Source organism: Papaver somniferum, chromosome 2 (genome assembly GCF_003573695.1).
Source record: "Papaver somniferum cultivar HN1 chromosome 2, ASM357369v1, whole genome shotgun sequence".
NCBI classification, from domain to species: Eukaryota; Viridiplantae; Streptophyta; class Magnoliopsida; order Ranunculales; family Papaveraceae; genus Papaver; species Papaver somniferum.
The window spans coordinates 209,316,762-209,332,963 of record NC_039359.1 but is presented as its reverse complement, the minus strand read 5'-3'; the positions used below and the strand labels follow the sequence as shown (position 1 = coordinate 209,332,963).

General features: G+C 34.6%; 1 protein-coding gene and 1 long non-coding RNA gene across 6 annotated transcripts; both read left to right on the top strand.

Moving 5' to 3' along the window:
* The first annotated feature begins 658 nt into the window (after positions 1-658).
* On the top strand, positions 659-4,283 carry LOC113354471. Of its 3 annotated transcripts, none has more exons than XR_003361894.1 (4): positions 659-775; positions 2,194-2,290; positions 3,409-4,017; positions 4,097-4,283. It is a non-coding gene; the product is annotated as an uncharacterized LOC113354471 (long non-coding RNA). The 3 variants fall into 3 exon arrangements; XR_003361895.1 differs by lacking the exon at positions 4,097-4,283 and adding an exon at positions 998-1,045 and having other exon boundaries at positions 3,409-4,082; XR_003361893.1 differs by lacking the exon at positions 4,097-4,283 and having other exon boundaries at positions 3,409-4,082.
* Positions 4,284-6,063: 1,780 nt separating this feature from the next.
* On the top strand, positions 6,064-9,345 carry LOC113350382. Of its 3 annotated transcripts, none has more exons than XM_026594506.1 (6): positions 6,064-6,434; positions 7,176-7,399; positions 7,554-7,656; positions 7,923-8,036; positions 8,126-8,197; positions 8,674-9,345. In XM_026594506.1, exons 4-6 carry the CDS (start codon positions 7,968-7,970, stop codon positions 8,851-8,853), a joined length of 321 nt encoding a protein of 106 aa, XP_026450291.1. In that variant the 5' UTR covers positions 6,064-6,434; positions 7,176-7,399; positions 7,554-7,656; positions 7,923-7,967; the 3' UTR covers positions 8,854-9,345. The 3 variants fall into 3 exon arrangements, with proteins under 3 accessions (XP_026450291.1, XP_026450289.1, XP_026450290.1); XM_026594504.1 differs by having other exon boundaries at positions 7,534-7,656; XM_026594505.1 differs by having other exon boundaries at positions 7,513-7,656.
* Positions 9,346-16,202: the final 6,857 nt, after the last annotated feature.

Here is a 16,202-nt window from a genome sequence, read left to right as displayed (position 1 = left end):
CACCGCATGTGTTAAGTGATGTATTACTCCTCCTGGATGGAGGGATTGAAAAACTAATATACTATCCAAGCAAGACTTATAACTCAGCGGAGCGAAATTATACAAAGATTGAAAAGCTCATTCTAGCTTTAGTTTATGCTACACAGAAACTTCGTACTTAATTTCAAGCTCACAAGATTAGAGTGTTGACTAAGATCCCAATTGAATCAGTTATGAAGAACTCAAAAAGAGTAGGAAAGGTAGAACGATGGAACGTACAAATAGAGCAGTTTGAAGTTAAATATATAGTCTAGAAAGGGCTCTAAATGACGTTTTTAAATGATAGATTACATACGTAAATAAGATATCACAAATAAATACCGTCATATAACGTGAAAATAATGGAGTCCACCGTTTAACGTAAAAAAAACTGTCATTCTAAAACGTGGTAATTTGATAGGTGTGCGATTTAATGATAGAACCTTAAATTACAAAATAAATCCGTCATATATTTTCGTCTCTATACGCCCATCATTATTTTTTTATTATGTGCCCAAAAATGGCTAGTCATCGGCTTAGCAAAATGCATTTGGAATGGTTAGCATGGTTAGCCAACAGCGTACTTGCCATACGTCTTTCATATATGGCTATATTGGTTCAAATCTAAGAACCCCAAAACCAGAGCTGAGTTCACTCTTCACCCTCACCCCGCCGTCTGTTATTTTCGCTCCGGAAACCTAACTACCCTAGAGGCTAGAGGATACTTTAACTCAGAAGAGGAAGAAGAAGACCACGAGTAAGTTTCAAATTAGTTTCATCTTTGTATTTGGGTTTTGCTCAAGTTTCTATCTGGTCCCTAAAAAATTGATTTTGGAGACCAAAATTGTACATGCAAAGATTTTGATTTTATAAATTGGTTAAGGTAGAAATTCGGAAGGAGTGATTTTGATTAGTTTGATTGCATGAAAGTGGTTTCTGAATTCACTTCTTCAAATCTTTCTCTCTGTTATTTTGCTAGAAAAACCTAAGAGGAAATCGAAGAAGAAGAAGAAGATATCTAATTAAAGTAATTTTCAAATCCCTTTTCATCTTTGATTCTTTTCTTTTTTTGCTGAAGCTCCTGCCTGGTTAATCAAAAAATTGATTTTTTGGAGACCAAAATATTATCTAATAAGATCCAAAAATTCTGGTTAATTTGATAAATTGCTTGAGGTAGAAATTGGAAAGGAATTAATTTGTTTAGTTTTTGCATGAATCTGAAATGGGTTTTCAAATCTATTTCTGAAAATCCCTTTTTCTTCATACAACTTAATGATTATTTGATTAATGTCTGCTTTGATTATTGATCTATGTAGTGGATTAACTTCATTCTTTTCTTATTGGTATGAGGGTCTGTAAATGTGATTTTTACCAGTGAAAAATTGGAACAAAGCATTACCCATTCCAATAGGTTAAAGATTATAGTTATGTGGGTGAATGATGGCGCTGAAAGAACTCTAATAATAAATCCGTGTAGTTGTGTCCAGTAATTCACTATTCACTGCTCCTTTAGTTTTATCACTTCTATTTTTAACATTTGTTGCATTGTAAGAGAAGCTGGCGGCAAAGCTTAGCTCCTACTGCTGCTTGTCTGGCTCCTGTGATACACAATTTTTTGTAGTATACGTAGTTGCCTTTTGTAGGATGCTTTTGATAGTAAGTTCGCTGAACTCTCTTTATCGACTGCATTTCAGTGTTAAACATGCTTGAGCATTGCGGAAATCATTTCTTATTGCTTTCTTAGTTGACTGAATAGTTAATCTTATTTGCGGAACTTGAGGCTCAATGGTGTTGTGTTGTTGGTAGTCTCCAAATTGCTGTAGCAGACTTTCTACAGCTAATGAATGCATGTTGTTATGAGTACCGACCTACCCTGTAGCACAAGAAAAACTGAATAGCTTTGAATTGCTATTAACCTGCACACATCACAAGCAGATAAGTGCTAACCTGTACTTGCTTAAATATATCTGAATGCAAGCGTTGAGCCTCAATGCAACCTTTGAGTCTTAATCTTAGAGACCTAATGCGCAACATTTATTTGTGAATGAATGCGACTCAATCATCTATCTTTCTTATCTTTGAGCTTTGAAGTTTACATTTGTGAATGCTATAGCTCATAACCTTTGAGTCTCAATCTTTTAGTAAATGTTGTTGTCTTTTTTCTCTCTCTTACAGGAATCTATTGAAATGATGCAAAAGAATTACAGGGTTAGGATTCAGCTTCATAGGAGTTAGTTTGACAGTTCATGAATGCCAAAGTATCTATCAAGAGGTGAGTTTTGGTGCAATTGTATTTCATTCTATTAAAAGGTGTTCATATTTGTGACAAGATACATGAATCACTTGCTAGTACACAAGGCGTACTTTCGGGGTTTTATGTTGTTTCATATTGATGGCATTATAGTCTGAGTCTTACGTTCTAAGTCAGAATCCTTGCATTACGTTGAGTCAGACATCACTGGTCCTTGAGTTTGTTTGTGACCCTTGCTCTGATTGAGCCTGGTTTTATGCTTCTGTCCGTGTGTGATTCACCCGTTTTATGCTGAATTTTCAAATCGTCCTTTCCATAGCAACTTCCCATTCAAAAGTTTAGGGTTGTGGCACTTGACTTAGTGGATCTGCTCCAAACTATGTTTTGTTCGTTTGTTCTTTCCTTTTTTTAAATGAAAGTGTCAAGTCAACAACAACTTCAGCTGTCTTCCCAGCTAAATGGTTTCTCGGTATATAAAATTTGTCCACAACCACCATAAACTTGTACATAAACTCCAGCTATCTTCCCTGCTCCGTCTTGCATTGGAACTTCTCATTAGACCCTTGGATAGAACTGATGTCAATGAGATCTGGAGTAGCACCAAATTCAGACCACTAGTGAGTAGTGATCCTTTTGAAAATAGCCATGTTTTTGTTCAGCTATCTATACTGTAATTATCCGATAGAATCAATGAAGTCTTTTGTTGAATGTGCATTTTGTTAATGGCTCGTACTTGATCAATGAAAGCTGTGATGTATACAGTAGTGACTTGTCTCGTTTATTTGGAGTCGAATGAGTATGCAGGCCAAATCAAAGAAAGTAAAAGCTTTTATTAGCAGGAAGGAATACTGCTCAACATTATCTGGTTGCAAATTTTAGGGATCCATTTGAAGTTTTGTATATTTACTTCTACTGTTTTGATACTACTTATGTTAATTAATAGTATCAATTTACATTAAGTGATTGTTAATGGGAAAATTGCTGTGGCTTGTGAATTTGTCTCACATATAAGGAATTAGTAACTGCATTTGAAAGCCATGGTGTTCTTAATGCGGAATTTAGAACAAATTTATTTGATTTGATCCTTGTCTTACAGATTATTGACTAGCATCATATTGGTTTTTATGTATGTCATTTAGGTTTACTGGAAGTGATGTCTATTACACCTCCAAGCAAAGAATGGATGGATGCTCCACGACAGTCAACTCAATTTTTGGAAGGAGTTGAATCCTTTATCAGGTTCGCAAAAGATACTCGAGGGGCAGATAGATTATACCTCTGTCCATGCTCGAAATGTAAGCTCTTTTCAGCAAAAAAACAATATCTCTAGAGGAAATACATTTGCATTTGCACAAATCGGGTATCCATAAGCTATACAGAATTTGGATACATCATGGAAAACAGCCTCGTCCAGATGTTGTCAATGTTAATCCAGCTCCTAATTTACCTGGTAATAATGTTCATTGTGAAGATTCTGGTCGGAGAATGGTCGACGTGTTCAGTGACCTCGATAAAAACATGGAAGAGTGTTCCAATTAATCCATTCTTCTCAAGCTATCCAAGTTTTTTATTGCAAGGATGAGAGTAGGCCTGATAAGAAGCGGCATAGTGTTTTAGAATCTCCAAAACAACAAGGTCCTAATGTGAATACTTTTGAGGATCCTTTTGTTTTTACCGGCATAATTAAAGAATCTTCCCTAACAGCAGCGAACTTATATGATAACAGTAATTCGGAAGAAGATGCATTTGTAAGTTTAAGTTTTTTGAATTGAACTGTTTCTTCATTTTATCAAAGTGTTGTACTGATTATTAATTATGATGTTATAGGAAAATTAGGAGAGGCAGAAGTTCAACACCAGTAAGCATTCCAACAATGGCTCGCGACAATATTTATCAGTACTGGATTTTGAGTGGAATTTTTCATTATGATACAAATGTTACTTTAAATTTCTTCCTAATGTACTTCTTGAATGTTTTACTTTGGATATCAGTTTAAATTAATCCTTTTCATTCAGATATTCAATTATGATAAAATATTGAGTTGCAATTAATTTGAGTTTAATCCTTTTTATTTTTATATTTATTACAATTGAGTAAGGGATTTTGTATTATAATTACACAATTTTGATGCAAATTGCAAATCACCTCAATCCGAAAGAATATAAGCTTCAATTTCTTCAATTTTACTCGAACTCGTTCAACCTTGGTAGAACTTTAATAAAAAAATATCCATATTGTTTTTTCTTTTTTTTTTTTATTTGTTACAATTGAAGTGTTAAAGTCTTGACTATGGAAGTAAATTTTGAAGCAAATCGTCGCAATTCGAAATGATGAAGTTCCAATTCTTCAGTTTTGCTCGAACTCGTTCCAACTCGATCAAATTTTCAAGTAAGGTGTCGAGTCTTGATTATGAAAGTAAGTGTTGACACAAATCGTCTCAATTCGAAAGGATGAAGTTCCAGTTTTTTCAGTTTTGCTCGAACTCGTTCCAACTCGGTCAAATTTTCAATTGAAGAACCGAGTCTTGATTATGCAAGTAAATTTTGAAGCAAATCGTCTCAATTCGAAATGATGAAGTTCCAGTTCTTCAGTTTTGCTCGAACTCGTTCCAACTCGATCAAATTTTCAAGTAAGGTGTCGAGTCTCGATTATGCAAGGAAGTTTTGACATAAATCGTCTCAATTCGAAAGGATAAAGTTCCAATTTTTCACTTTTGCTCGAACTCGTTCCAACTGGATCAAATTTTCAATTGAAGAACCGAATCTTTATTATGCAAGTAAATTTGGACGCAATTCGAAAGGATGATGTTCCAGTTTCTTCAGTTTTTCCCAAACTCGTTCCAACTCGATCAAATTTTCAAGTAAGGTGTCGAGTCTTGATTAAGCAAGTATGTTTTGACACAAATCGTCTCAATTCGAAAGGATGAAGTTCCAGTTTTTTAAGTTTTGCTCGAACTCGTTCCAACTCGATCAAATTTTCAGTTGAAGAATCAAGTCTTGATTATTCAAGTAAATTTTGACGCAAATCGTCTCAATTCGAAAGGATGAAGTTCCAGTTTCTTCAGTTTTTATCAAACTCGTTCCAACTCGATCAAATTTTCAAGTAAGATGCGGGTCTTGATTATGCAAGTAAGTTTTGACACAAATCGCCTCAATTCGAAAGGATGAAGTTCCATTTTTTTTTAGTTTTGCTCGAACTCGTTCCAACTCGATCATATTTTCAAGTAAAGTGTCGATTCTTGATTATGCAAGTAAATTTTGATGCAAATCGTCTCAATTTGAAAGGATGAAGTTCCAGTTTTTTTCAGTTTTTCTCGAACTCGTTCCAACTCGATCAAACTTTCATCTAAAGTGTCGAGTCTTGATTATGTAACTAAACTTTGACGCAAATCTCCTGAATTCGAAAGGATAAAGGTTCAGTTTTTTTATAATTATGAGCGAAACTCGACAATTACCCTGATGGCTGCAACATGCCATGAAACTAAAGATCGACCTGATTATGATTAAGACTGAGGACTATCACAACGACTAAAAAGTATTATGTAACTCTGATTTCTAATTTTATTTAAATTTTGTGGAGATATAACATAATATAATTATACTCACAAAATAATTTTAACAAAAAAAACATTTTCTTTTGTTGGTGTCGGTCAATCATAGTCAAAGTTGCTAAAAAATAAACACTAGGTAACCACTAAAAAGAAAAGAAAAAGAAAAAAAGCGAGGAAGACGCGTGTCTTTGATGTCCTTTGGTGTCAACGATGTAAAAAGGAGTTTCTCCCTAGTCTAGACCCAGCGATTCATCTCCATCTTTATCTTAAGTAAAAAAATTCTCTTCAATCTCATATTCTGGCAGAAAGTTAGGGGTTCTTCGGAGAAGATTTGGTCTGCAATTTTGGAATATTTCTGCATCGCCGTAGGATGAAAATCTGATGTAAACAAGAATATATTGACAAGGAATGGAAAAAGAACCATTTCTTTTTCGATTTGAACCCTAACAGTTTCATTTTGGGCGGAATGAAATCAAAAGAAAATCCTCTTGGGCGGGTTTATTCCCGCTTGGTGTTCTTGAACAACTATAATTTCAACCCTAACATCTATTCAGAGATGTGAAGAGATATCTCTTTTTTGGGGGATTATTATTTCAGAGATCAAAAACATCCAAGGTATATCTTTTTATTCTTATTTATAGCTGAATAACTTATGATTTTTGTATTGGAAAGATGCATGAGTTCATAATCTTTGATTGAATCTGAACTTGGGTTACATAGGATTGTTGTAGTGGTGTAATAATGCTAAATAACATGTCTTTTGATTGAAAAGATGCATGGGTTTCAAATCTGACTATTTTTGGATGAATCTGGACTTAGGTCACATAGGATTAGTGACTATTGTTGAATTTTGATTGTAAAACTGATTATTTTCATCTAGCTTTCTTTGTGATTTGATTACGGTAGTTCCAAGTTAGGTTTAGCGAATAATAATCACCAAAACATATGTATCTATCTACTATTTTTTAGGCAACTTATGCTCTAGCATTGGCCCATCCGAGCCTCTCTGCCTTCCCTTATATTTTGTGTGCCACGATGTATCGAGCTTGTAGACCACAAATATTAGTGGTGTGTTAGGCCTGTATAAGTTTATTCCATTATTGTGAGATACTTTGGTTGAACTAATGAGTCTATAGACTACTGATAAACATTGATTGATATATCTGGAATATGTAGAATGGATAGTGGTAGTGGGAATTTATCATGCTTAATGCCTTCTAATTTTATTGAATCAACCATGTGATCCTTTGAAGTTAAAGACGAATATGTAACCATCCATTTTGTTCTTTTGTTATTAAGTTTTGATACCGGTCCAGGAGGTCCTTGATATTTTAATCTCGTTTGTTGATGTTTCAGATGACTGGAGGGAGTACGACCACTTCTTTTTTCGAGGGAATGCAGCCCCACATTGAACTGGCCTCCCTCTCCTCCTAGACATAGCCCCATAGTATCCAAATCATCAAGTCATGGTGAATATAGTTTAGGGAGCCAACCGGATGGAACTGTGTTAACCCATGGATCAGACTATGCTCTTAATTCACAAGATAATGAAATTGAGAACATTCATGAAAACAATAATGGTAATGTTAGATATCTTTTCATTGATTTCCCTAGTTTCTAAGTTACATCAACTACAATTTATTTGCTTCTAGTAAGTTTTGTTCCTTCAAATACATTCTTATCTAAATCACAGATGGTTCATTACTTGCTCTAGTTTTGGTTTTTCCAACCTAGATGAGCGTTTTCCAGTATTCTTTAATGAGTATGGGAATGGGCCAGCACAAGGTGTACCCATAAGGTGGTTTCAGCAAAAAAACCTAGAAGGTGGCTTGAAAAGGTAACTTCTTAACACTATAAAGCATTTTTGAGCGATTATTCTTATGTTATTTCGTTTGTCTCATCAGTTTCAATCGAATTGGTTTTTAAAGTGCAATACTAACTGAAGAAACCCAGCTGGTTAGATTTTATAAAACGCGATGCTATAGAATAATTACTTATCTACAGAGCTAAAGGAATTTTGATGCACTTATTTTTCAGTTAAAACCTCTTTTTTATTGTCTCATGCAAAATTGTGCGAGTATTTGATGCATTGTGTTGTCACAGGAAAAGGAAAGTCCCACTGGTGAGATATATAGGCCAGACGTGTTTATGAAGACGTATAAAGTTACCCCAGATGATAATCCCTCATCTTCTAAATCACTGGCAGCTGCAAAACTAGTAAGTTTTCGCGTTTTGTTTAATATTATTTGTTGATATTGATGATATCAGTTAATCTCTGACTTTAGTTGGATTCTGTTGATGTGTAGGCATTTGTGAAGGAGGCATATGATAAAGATCCTTCAACACAAAAGTATTTGGGCACCGACGTTGTTTTCAAGGTTAGTGGTGAATTTGTTATTACTTGAATCTTTTTGCTTCTAATTTTCATATTGGATGGCGATAGTGATTACGTTGCTCTCTTACAGTAATGCTTACTGATTTGGTTTGCAATTGTTCTCAATCTCTTATAATCACATTGCCATACTGTAATACTGCTGCATCTATGGAACTGTCTTACTTTAGGTTTTAGTAGTAATTGCTGCTTCAAGTAGCGAGCACCAGCACCACTATGTGGATATCATTAGTTTTTAAAGTAGCAGTTTTGAACTCGTGATAACATATGCTTGAAGACATAAGTGCTAGACTGTATTTGAAAAATTTGTTAGTAACTGAAGTTTCCTTTATGTGTATACTGTTATTGCCGCCTCGTGAATTGCCGTGACTTTCCATCTGTTAAATAGTCTAAAAAATGCCCTTGTGTTACATTAATCGTTTAACTGAATTTCAATGAATTTGAACTATTATATATGGCTAGATATTTGGTGCTGATCGAAAAAGATACGTACGCGGAATGGGTGCTGGTGTTTCTAAATCTCAGTTTCTTGCTTCTGAGTTTATGAAGGCCAAGTTGCAGGAAGAGAAGCACACTGTGTGGAAAGAGAAGCACAATGTGTGGAAAGAGAAGCAGAAAACCGAAGCTTTGAATGCACAGTAGGACGCTGAAAGACAGAAAAACAATACTGGAATACATCATCAGATCTCTAATAACTCTTAGTAATGTATAGTCAGATCGTAATATTAACAGCATGATATGTTAAACTGACTGTGTTGTTACATATAAAGGATATTGGGATGCCAGAAGCTCTCTTGTCGTTTGGTCTTCGCTTTTTGAGGAACTTGAGGAAAAAGCCAGTTGATTGATGACAATTATGATTGCATGCTTAGAGGAAATTATTTTGCCAAGTGCAATGTTGTGCGACAGAGATGATGTTGTACCTCGAGATGTTAAAATGTGTGAGTTTATTAAGTGGCCAAAGGCCTATGTGACTCCCATAGGAGTGCGATCAAGATAAAAGTGTCGATGACAGTAGATTGATTATTTTTTAATTTTCAATATGTAAGTAGGGGTTGCTAGGATGTCTACCGATTTGTATTCCAATATTCTATTTTCTTAAAAGAAATAATTAATAAAGTTAATTTTAGGTTCTGCGTGGAATTGCAATTCTGTTTCGCCTATTAATTAATTTTGATTTTATATTTAATTTTGAATTTGAATTAATTTCCGATACGCCAAATTTAAGTTTGAACGGATTTTAGATTCACAAAATCTGAATCAGTGGCGTTCAGATTCATAAAATCTGAATACCAAAACCTGAATCGGTAGCCAAAAAATGACGGAATATTCTCGTTAGAATTTGTAATTGCTTTGTTTAACATACAATAACTGTGTTTTTTAGTGACACATATAATAACCGTATTTTTTTTATAGCATAAATCAGCTATTATTTTAGATAACACAAAAAAAAACCATGATATTTAATAACAGGTCATGTACGTGATTTTAAATCACAAATTTTAGGCGTCATACTTAATAACGTTATCTATGTGTCATTTATAAAGAGTCACACCAAATAAATAACGGTTCAAATAACATATGAAAACCGAGATAAATCATGTTTTATAACAGACTTCATTCGTCATTTATAGCCCCTTCTAGATTAGACTATCTTTACCAAAATCACAGGTTATCGCAGATTTCTGGCGGAATTTTCATTGGAAGAAGATGAAGGAGTGGAAGAAATGATGGATATACATGAAGAGCAAGCAAATCCAAGAGACCTATTAACAAAGGGCAATCCGAAAAGATGGAAAATTCTAGTAGATTGATCAGTCAAGATCATTGGCATTAGAAAAGCTAATGCAGCTCATGTGAGCCAAATCGCAATGTTCCTCAAAAGTGCCGCTGCCACTTGTTTGGTCTTGCCTGATCACTTCGACTCAATTTCTCGTATGCTGCCTCAAGATTCATGGTATGTTGTTGCCTTGGAAGTTGACGTTCTCGAGTTCTGGTCCTGGTAAGGTAATGCAAATTTGATGCCTAATTTCAGCAAATTTGATGCCTAATTTCAGTCCACCCATCACTTTGTTTCATTACATGACCAAGAGAATGTATTGCATTACTATTGCGATTAGTTTGACAAATTTGAACATACTGGAAACACTAATGGACTTAGAGGACATGCGGGAGACGTGATATTGAGATGAGAAGAAGATAATGGTGTTTGCAATTATTAGTGTAAATATTTATAGCCGATAGATGGCAAACACAAGTTAGCAACGTAATCCGATTCCACATGTTTTTAGATGTACGAAAAGAGTTGTCTTTACAACATATCAGATTCCGAAATTTCTATATTCTTCTCGTAATAACTAATCACTAGGTGGTGCGCCCGTGCTCTGTACGGGCTCAATTTTGTTCTCACAAAAAATTTGGATCTTCTAATCTTGTAGGTAACTATGTTTTCAATGATATCAAAAAACATGAACTTCACTGCACCAAATCTAGGTTTTCCTAACAATACATATGCTAACTCTTTTTATTTTCGTAACCCAAATGATCCATTATAATTCTAGTAACTTATATGAAGGGTTAGCAAATTAAGCAATAGTTACCATATTTAGAAATTATCAAATATAAACTAAATAACTATTCAAAGTGTGAGATAATTAGTGATACATGCCTAACACAATTTACACAAAATCATTATTACTAATATTTCTACCCAAAATCCATGTATAACAAAATCCACCCTACCTTTATAACTGTTTGTCATTTTCATTAGTAACACAGTTTGACATAGCTAACAAAATAATTCATTTTAAAATTTTGAAAATGCAAAAATATAAATTTTAACATTTCATAAATCTTTTGTTTGGAACCAATTTAAGTTTTAGAACCTTAGAATAACTCATATCCCGGAACCATTAGATAATGGGAACCACAAACTAACTTAGTTATTTTCCAAAATCTTAAGGACCGAAACCACACCGACACCGACACAACTCTTCCACCCATTACGCACCCGAAGAACTCTTTCTTCCTTTCTATCAGTTGAACTCAGATGCGTTTAATTTTGGTCTCCCAAATTCCGATCGATCGAGCCGTGAGAAAATTGAAGAGAGCTCTAACCACGATAGTTGAAGGAATTAGAGGATTAAATCTCAGGAATCTTCTATATTAAGAACCCTAATTTTGCTAGAAAGTTATCAATTACAGGTTGGTTTTCTTCCTCTTTTATTTTTGTTACTTTAAGATGGGTATTGAAATTTAGGTTTCTTAGTCAAATTTTCTGTTGTGAAAAGAACCTATGATCAAAAATTTCTTCTATAACATTGTTCAAGTTGCAATTTCTGCTAAAAGAAAGAAATAAAACCGTTTGTTTTGTGCTCAAAATGTTTGGTAAATTGTTTGAATGGAGCTGAAATACTTAAAGTTCCCATGACTAATTCATGATTCAATTTTATTTTAGGGATTAAAATTTTGGTTTTTATGAGATTGGGTTTTTTATTTTTTACATTTTGTTGCACCAAATTGAACGTTTGGGATCAACCAGTTAGTGAATTAGCTCTGTGCTTATTTATCAACTTGTATGAATTATATTTACTAGCCCCTGACTGATATTCTGATTTGATTGTTGCACTTCATCTTTAGGAAGTCAGAAGTTTGCTTCCATTGGTATTCGTGTATCTCAGTGTATAACTTACTATCATCTAGCGATAATTCATGAATTTTTATATAGTTACTTACTGCTCTTAATGTTCTGTGTCATGTTATGTGCACCACATTACATTTCTTACTGTTTTGCGTCACTAAATTCATATATGTCACTAGTAAACTTGCACGCGCAATGCGCCTACCGATGGAACCGGCTATTGGGCATCTGAAAATGATGCAAAAACACATTGACCATGTGGTTGTTATTCGGGTCCAAAAGCTGCAACAACATGTAATGCTTGCGATCGTAACTTTGTTTAATCTATTGATGTCGGTCCAGATGGTGTAGTCATTGCATCATGATTTTATAAATCCTTTGGTTCTGCTTTATTTTTTCTTGCCATATGTGAAAGAGGAAATTGGATGCCTAATACGGTCACCAACTACTGTGCATTTGCGCTATTGATCTGCCATGGGAGTTCAGTGTTAGACTCCGACCCCATGCATCTAAGCATCCTTGCCCATCCATTTTCTGATAAGTATTATTGATGTCTTGTTGTAGCCTTCTTGGTGAGGAACTGAGATACAAATATACTTTGAGAAAACTGAAAACTTTAGTGGTGCCAAAAATGACCCTCGCAGAAACCTTGGTGGTACAGTAATAGTAGTGTAGTTCACGTCTTATGGTATTTCTGTTTTGTCCAAGTGTAGCACATGCATAGTGAATGTCATTACTACACTAGTAATAACGGTAATAATCCATCTAAATTTGAATGCATAGTTATATTAAGTTATCCTTAGTGTACTTATTCCTTGTTTAACATTCTCATTATTTTACGTTCCAAAATGAAATTCAACCAACCCCTATCTCATTGTTTATACCATTTCTAGCTACTCTGTCAGCTTGGGGCATTAAGCTTTGAGTGGCCAAATCAAGATACGATACGATGACAGACATAAAACATAAAATTAGAATTTGATAATATGTGGTCTTCTCAGTCTCCATACTCCTATTCTCATCTATCTGTTTCTGTAAAATTCTTCTGTGTTTCTTATTCGTTCCTTTTTCGTTATTAGATGAATTTGGTGCAATAAAATAAGATTTGGGGACCTGGCTAACATGGTTAATCTAAATATTCAGAATGCGGAGAGAATTGGATAAGTCTTGGATGTTTGAGAATGATAGGTTTGGTCAAGTATACAGAGATGGGGTAAACATTTTCATTAAATATGCATCTACATATGGCCCTTGGAAAACACTTTGTCCTTGCCCATGTTCTAGATGTCTAAATGGGGGTCGTCTCGATATTAAGGAAGTGCAAGAGCATTTGTACGAGTATGGTATCGACAAGTCGTATATCACTTGGGTCTTTCATGGTGAGAAGCATCCGGTGAATAATGTAATGAGTCGTCCAGTAGAGAGTTTGTCTAATGAGAAAGTTAGAGAAGATGTATTTCCAGATTTGACTCCTTTTATTGATGCTGCATTTGAAGTTCATGGAAGTAATGGTGGTGGTGTTTTTATCGATGATGTGAATGGGACACATGATGATACTGAGGAACCATTCGAGTTTGAACCAGATGCGCAAAAGAGACACGAAAAGTACAAAGAATTGGCTGAACAGAAATTGTATCCTACTTGTGAAGGCAATGTTAGTACACTATCGACGATCGTGGAGCTGCAAAATTTAAAGAAACAGTTTGGAATATCAGGTAATTGTGTGACCAAATTGTTGGAGATGATTAGTATCAACTTCTTTGTTTTGTTATCCAATGAAATATCCAAAGTTTATAACAAAATCGAAGAAAAAAGCTTCATTTTTTAGCCCTCTGTTTCATTTGATCTGTATGTGGGAAATAAAAGGATTATTGACCATTGATTAAGGGAAGTAGAATGATCTTTAGCCCTCCATTCCATATTGGATCCGTATGAGGGAAATAAGAGGATTATTGACCATTGATTAAGGGAAGTAAAATGAATGGTAATCCCTCCATTCCATATTGGATCCGTACGAGGGAAGTTAGAGGATTATTGACCATTGATTAAAGGAAGTAAAATTAATGGTAATTAAATAGCTAAAGTGGCTCTCTGTTTTACCAAATCTCTTTTTATTAGCCAAAACTGAAAGTTCGAGAAACACAGAAATCCCCAAATTTCCCCCATTCTCTCTTCTCCCACTCCAAAAATCCCCAAAATTTCGTTTCCCACCAAGATTTTCCGCCAAATCACTCTGAAATTTTAGAATGATTTCAAATCTTAGTTTTAGTTCCCCCCTTATCTTTTCTCTTTTCTATATAATCCGGTCTCTAGACTTGATTCAATTTTTTCCAAGAAACTTAGGGTTCCTAAGCCTGTATATCTTTCAAATAAATTCTCACAATCGCTGCTCTCTAAGGTGATATCATGAAAACCTTCTTTTTGTTTATGTTTCACATCATCAATTTCTGATATGAAGATTTGATATTAGGGTTTCAATTTAGTTTTATCAATTTCATGATAATAAGATTTTTCATATTCTCAATTTCAATTTCAGTTTCAGTTTTATATTAATTTCAATTTCAATTTCAGTTTCAATTTGTTTGAGTTTTGGATTTTGGGTTCTGCTATTAAGATGTTAGGGTTTCAGTTTATTTGAATGGATTTGGGTTCTGTTACTAAGATTTTAGGATTTATGTTTGTTTTCTGTCAATACCCATCTTTTTACTGTTTTTTCTCTATTTCTATTACAGTTTTTTGGAGATTCATTTGGAAGAATATTTGGATTTACATCTTAATCTCCTTCTCTATGTAGAATTGATTGATTTTAGTGATATTTGAAGTTTGTTTTCCTTTTCTTATGCAACATTGGTTGGTTTTTCTGTTTCTTTTTTACATGAATTGAGTTAATTTTGTGAACCTATGGGTCTATTATGTTTAGTGGTAGTGTTTGAGGAAGTTTGGTTTTGTGATTCTGTTTATTTTGGGTTCTTGTTTTGTTTTTGAAAAGGGGTTTTATTCTTTTGACCCTATCTCATTGCAGATGGATACTATTGAAGCCTCTAATAGTGTGCATTCAACTGTTTCTTCACCACAAACTAGTGATCCTGCTTATTCTTCTTCAACGACTGAAACTAATGTTGTTTCTATGCCAAAGTTGATGGTAACGGTTAATTTGTATGGGAGACCTGTAGGTGACAATGCAGACAAATTAGCTACTCGGGCTGGCAAACTTGTCCGTGCCTACTGTCCAGTCAAATATGTGGATTGGAGGCAGGTTCCGGATAACTTCAAAGAAGATGTGTGGTTTAAGTTGTTGGTATGTAATCTATAGTTTCTTTCTTTTTCTTCTATCCTGGTTTTATGAATGAATGGATTGATGAATCTTGTTGATTTTCTGACTTGAAACTTGTTTATTTCAACAAGAATTCGAGTTTAATGTGCCAAATCATTTAGCCAAGATGATTGTTATGGGGTCTCTTCCACAGAAGTTCAGGACATATAAACATGATCTAAGAACTGGTCCTCTCCTAGGCAAGGTCACTATGCAAGAGAAGTTAGATGCACGTCCTGTTGATTTTGACTCGGATTGTTGGAAAATTTTTGTCGAGAATGAGAGCATACCTGGTATTAAGGAAAAACATGCCAAATATTCAGAAAATCAAAAGAAGAGGACCATACATCACACATGTGGTCGAGAGTCATTTGCAAATAAAATCCACAAGATCGTAAGTACATCATATTGCACTTTGACACTAGTTTAATGTTAATTGTTTATACTTATCCATATAATGTATGTACAGGCTGTAAAGGAAGGTTTGGTAGCTAAGGCTGCACGAGGGCTTGCTTGGATGGATGGCCATGTTGGGAAAAATGGAAAAGTAAATCCTTCGGCTGTTGAGAAATATGTGAGTATAGTTGGTCAGGTTGAATGAAGCTCGTAGTTTACCTATTTACTCTGAATTTAACACACGTTGTTCAATGCATGTTAATAGGAGCAAGTAAAGGCCGCTAGATCTAGGAGGCAGGATCTAATTGATGTAGGATTGGTATCCGCTTTATACTTTGAGAATGATGAGATTTCTGAAGTCTTTGGACCTGAAAAATGCAGAGCTGGTTTGTTGGGTTATTCTCAACTTGTCTCGAAGAAGTAAGCCTTATACGCAAGTGTTGCGACCGCAGTTATGGATGCAAACACAAACCCAACAATTAATGCGCCAAGGACTGATCATATGGTTGAGGCTCTACTGCCAAATCATACTGAACTAATCACTAATGTGAGCATTTACAAGTTCTGTTTTTGATTATCATTATATCTTAATGCTCATGAAATATGAATCAACTAGGATAGTTCATTAGTTAGTGCGATTAT

What these genes read in the sequence shown, in the direction of transcription:
- LOC113350382 (XM_026594506.1), top strand. Translation starts at nt 7,968, where the DNA reads ATGAAGACGTATAAAGTTACCCCAGATGATAATCCCTCATCTTCTAAA. An exon ending in CACTGGCAGCTGCAAAACTA is followed by an intron (nt 8,037 to 8,125) that starts GTAAGTTTTCGC and finishes GTTGATGTGTAG; the next exon opens with GCATTTGTGAAGGAGGCATA. An exon ending in GCACCGACGTTGTTTTCAAG is followed by an intron (nt 8,198 to 8,673) that starts GTTAGTGGTGAA and finishes ATATATGGCTAG; the next exon opens with ATATTTGGTGCTGATCGAAA.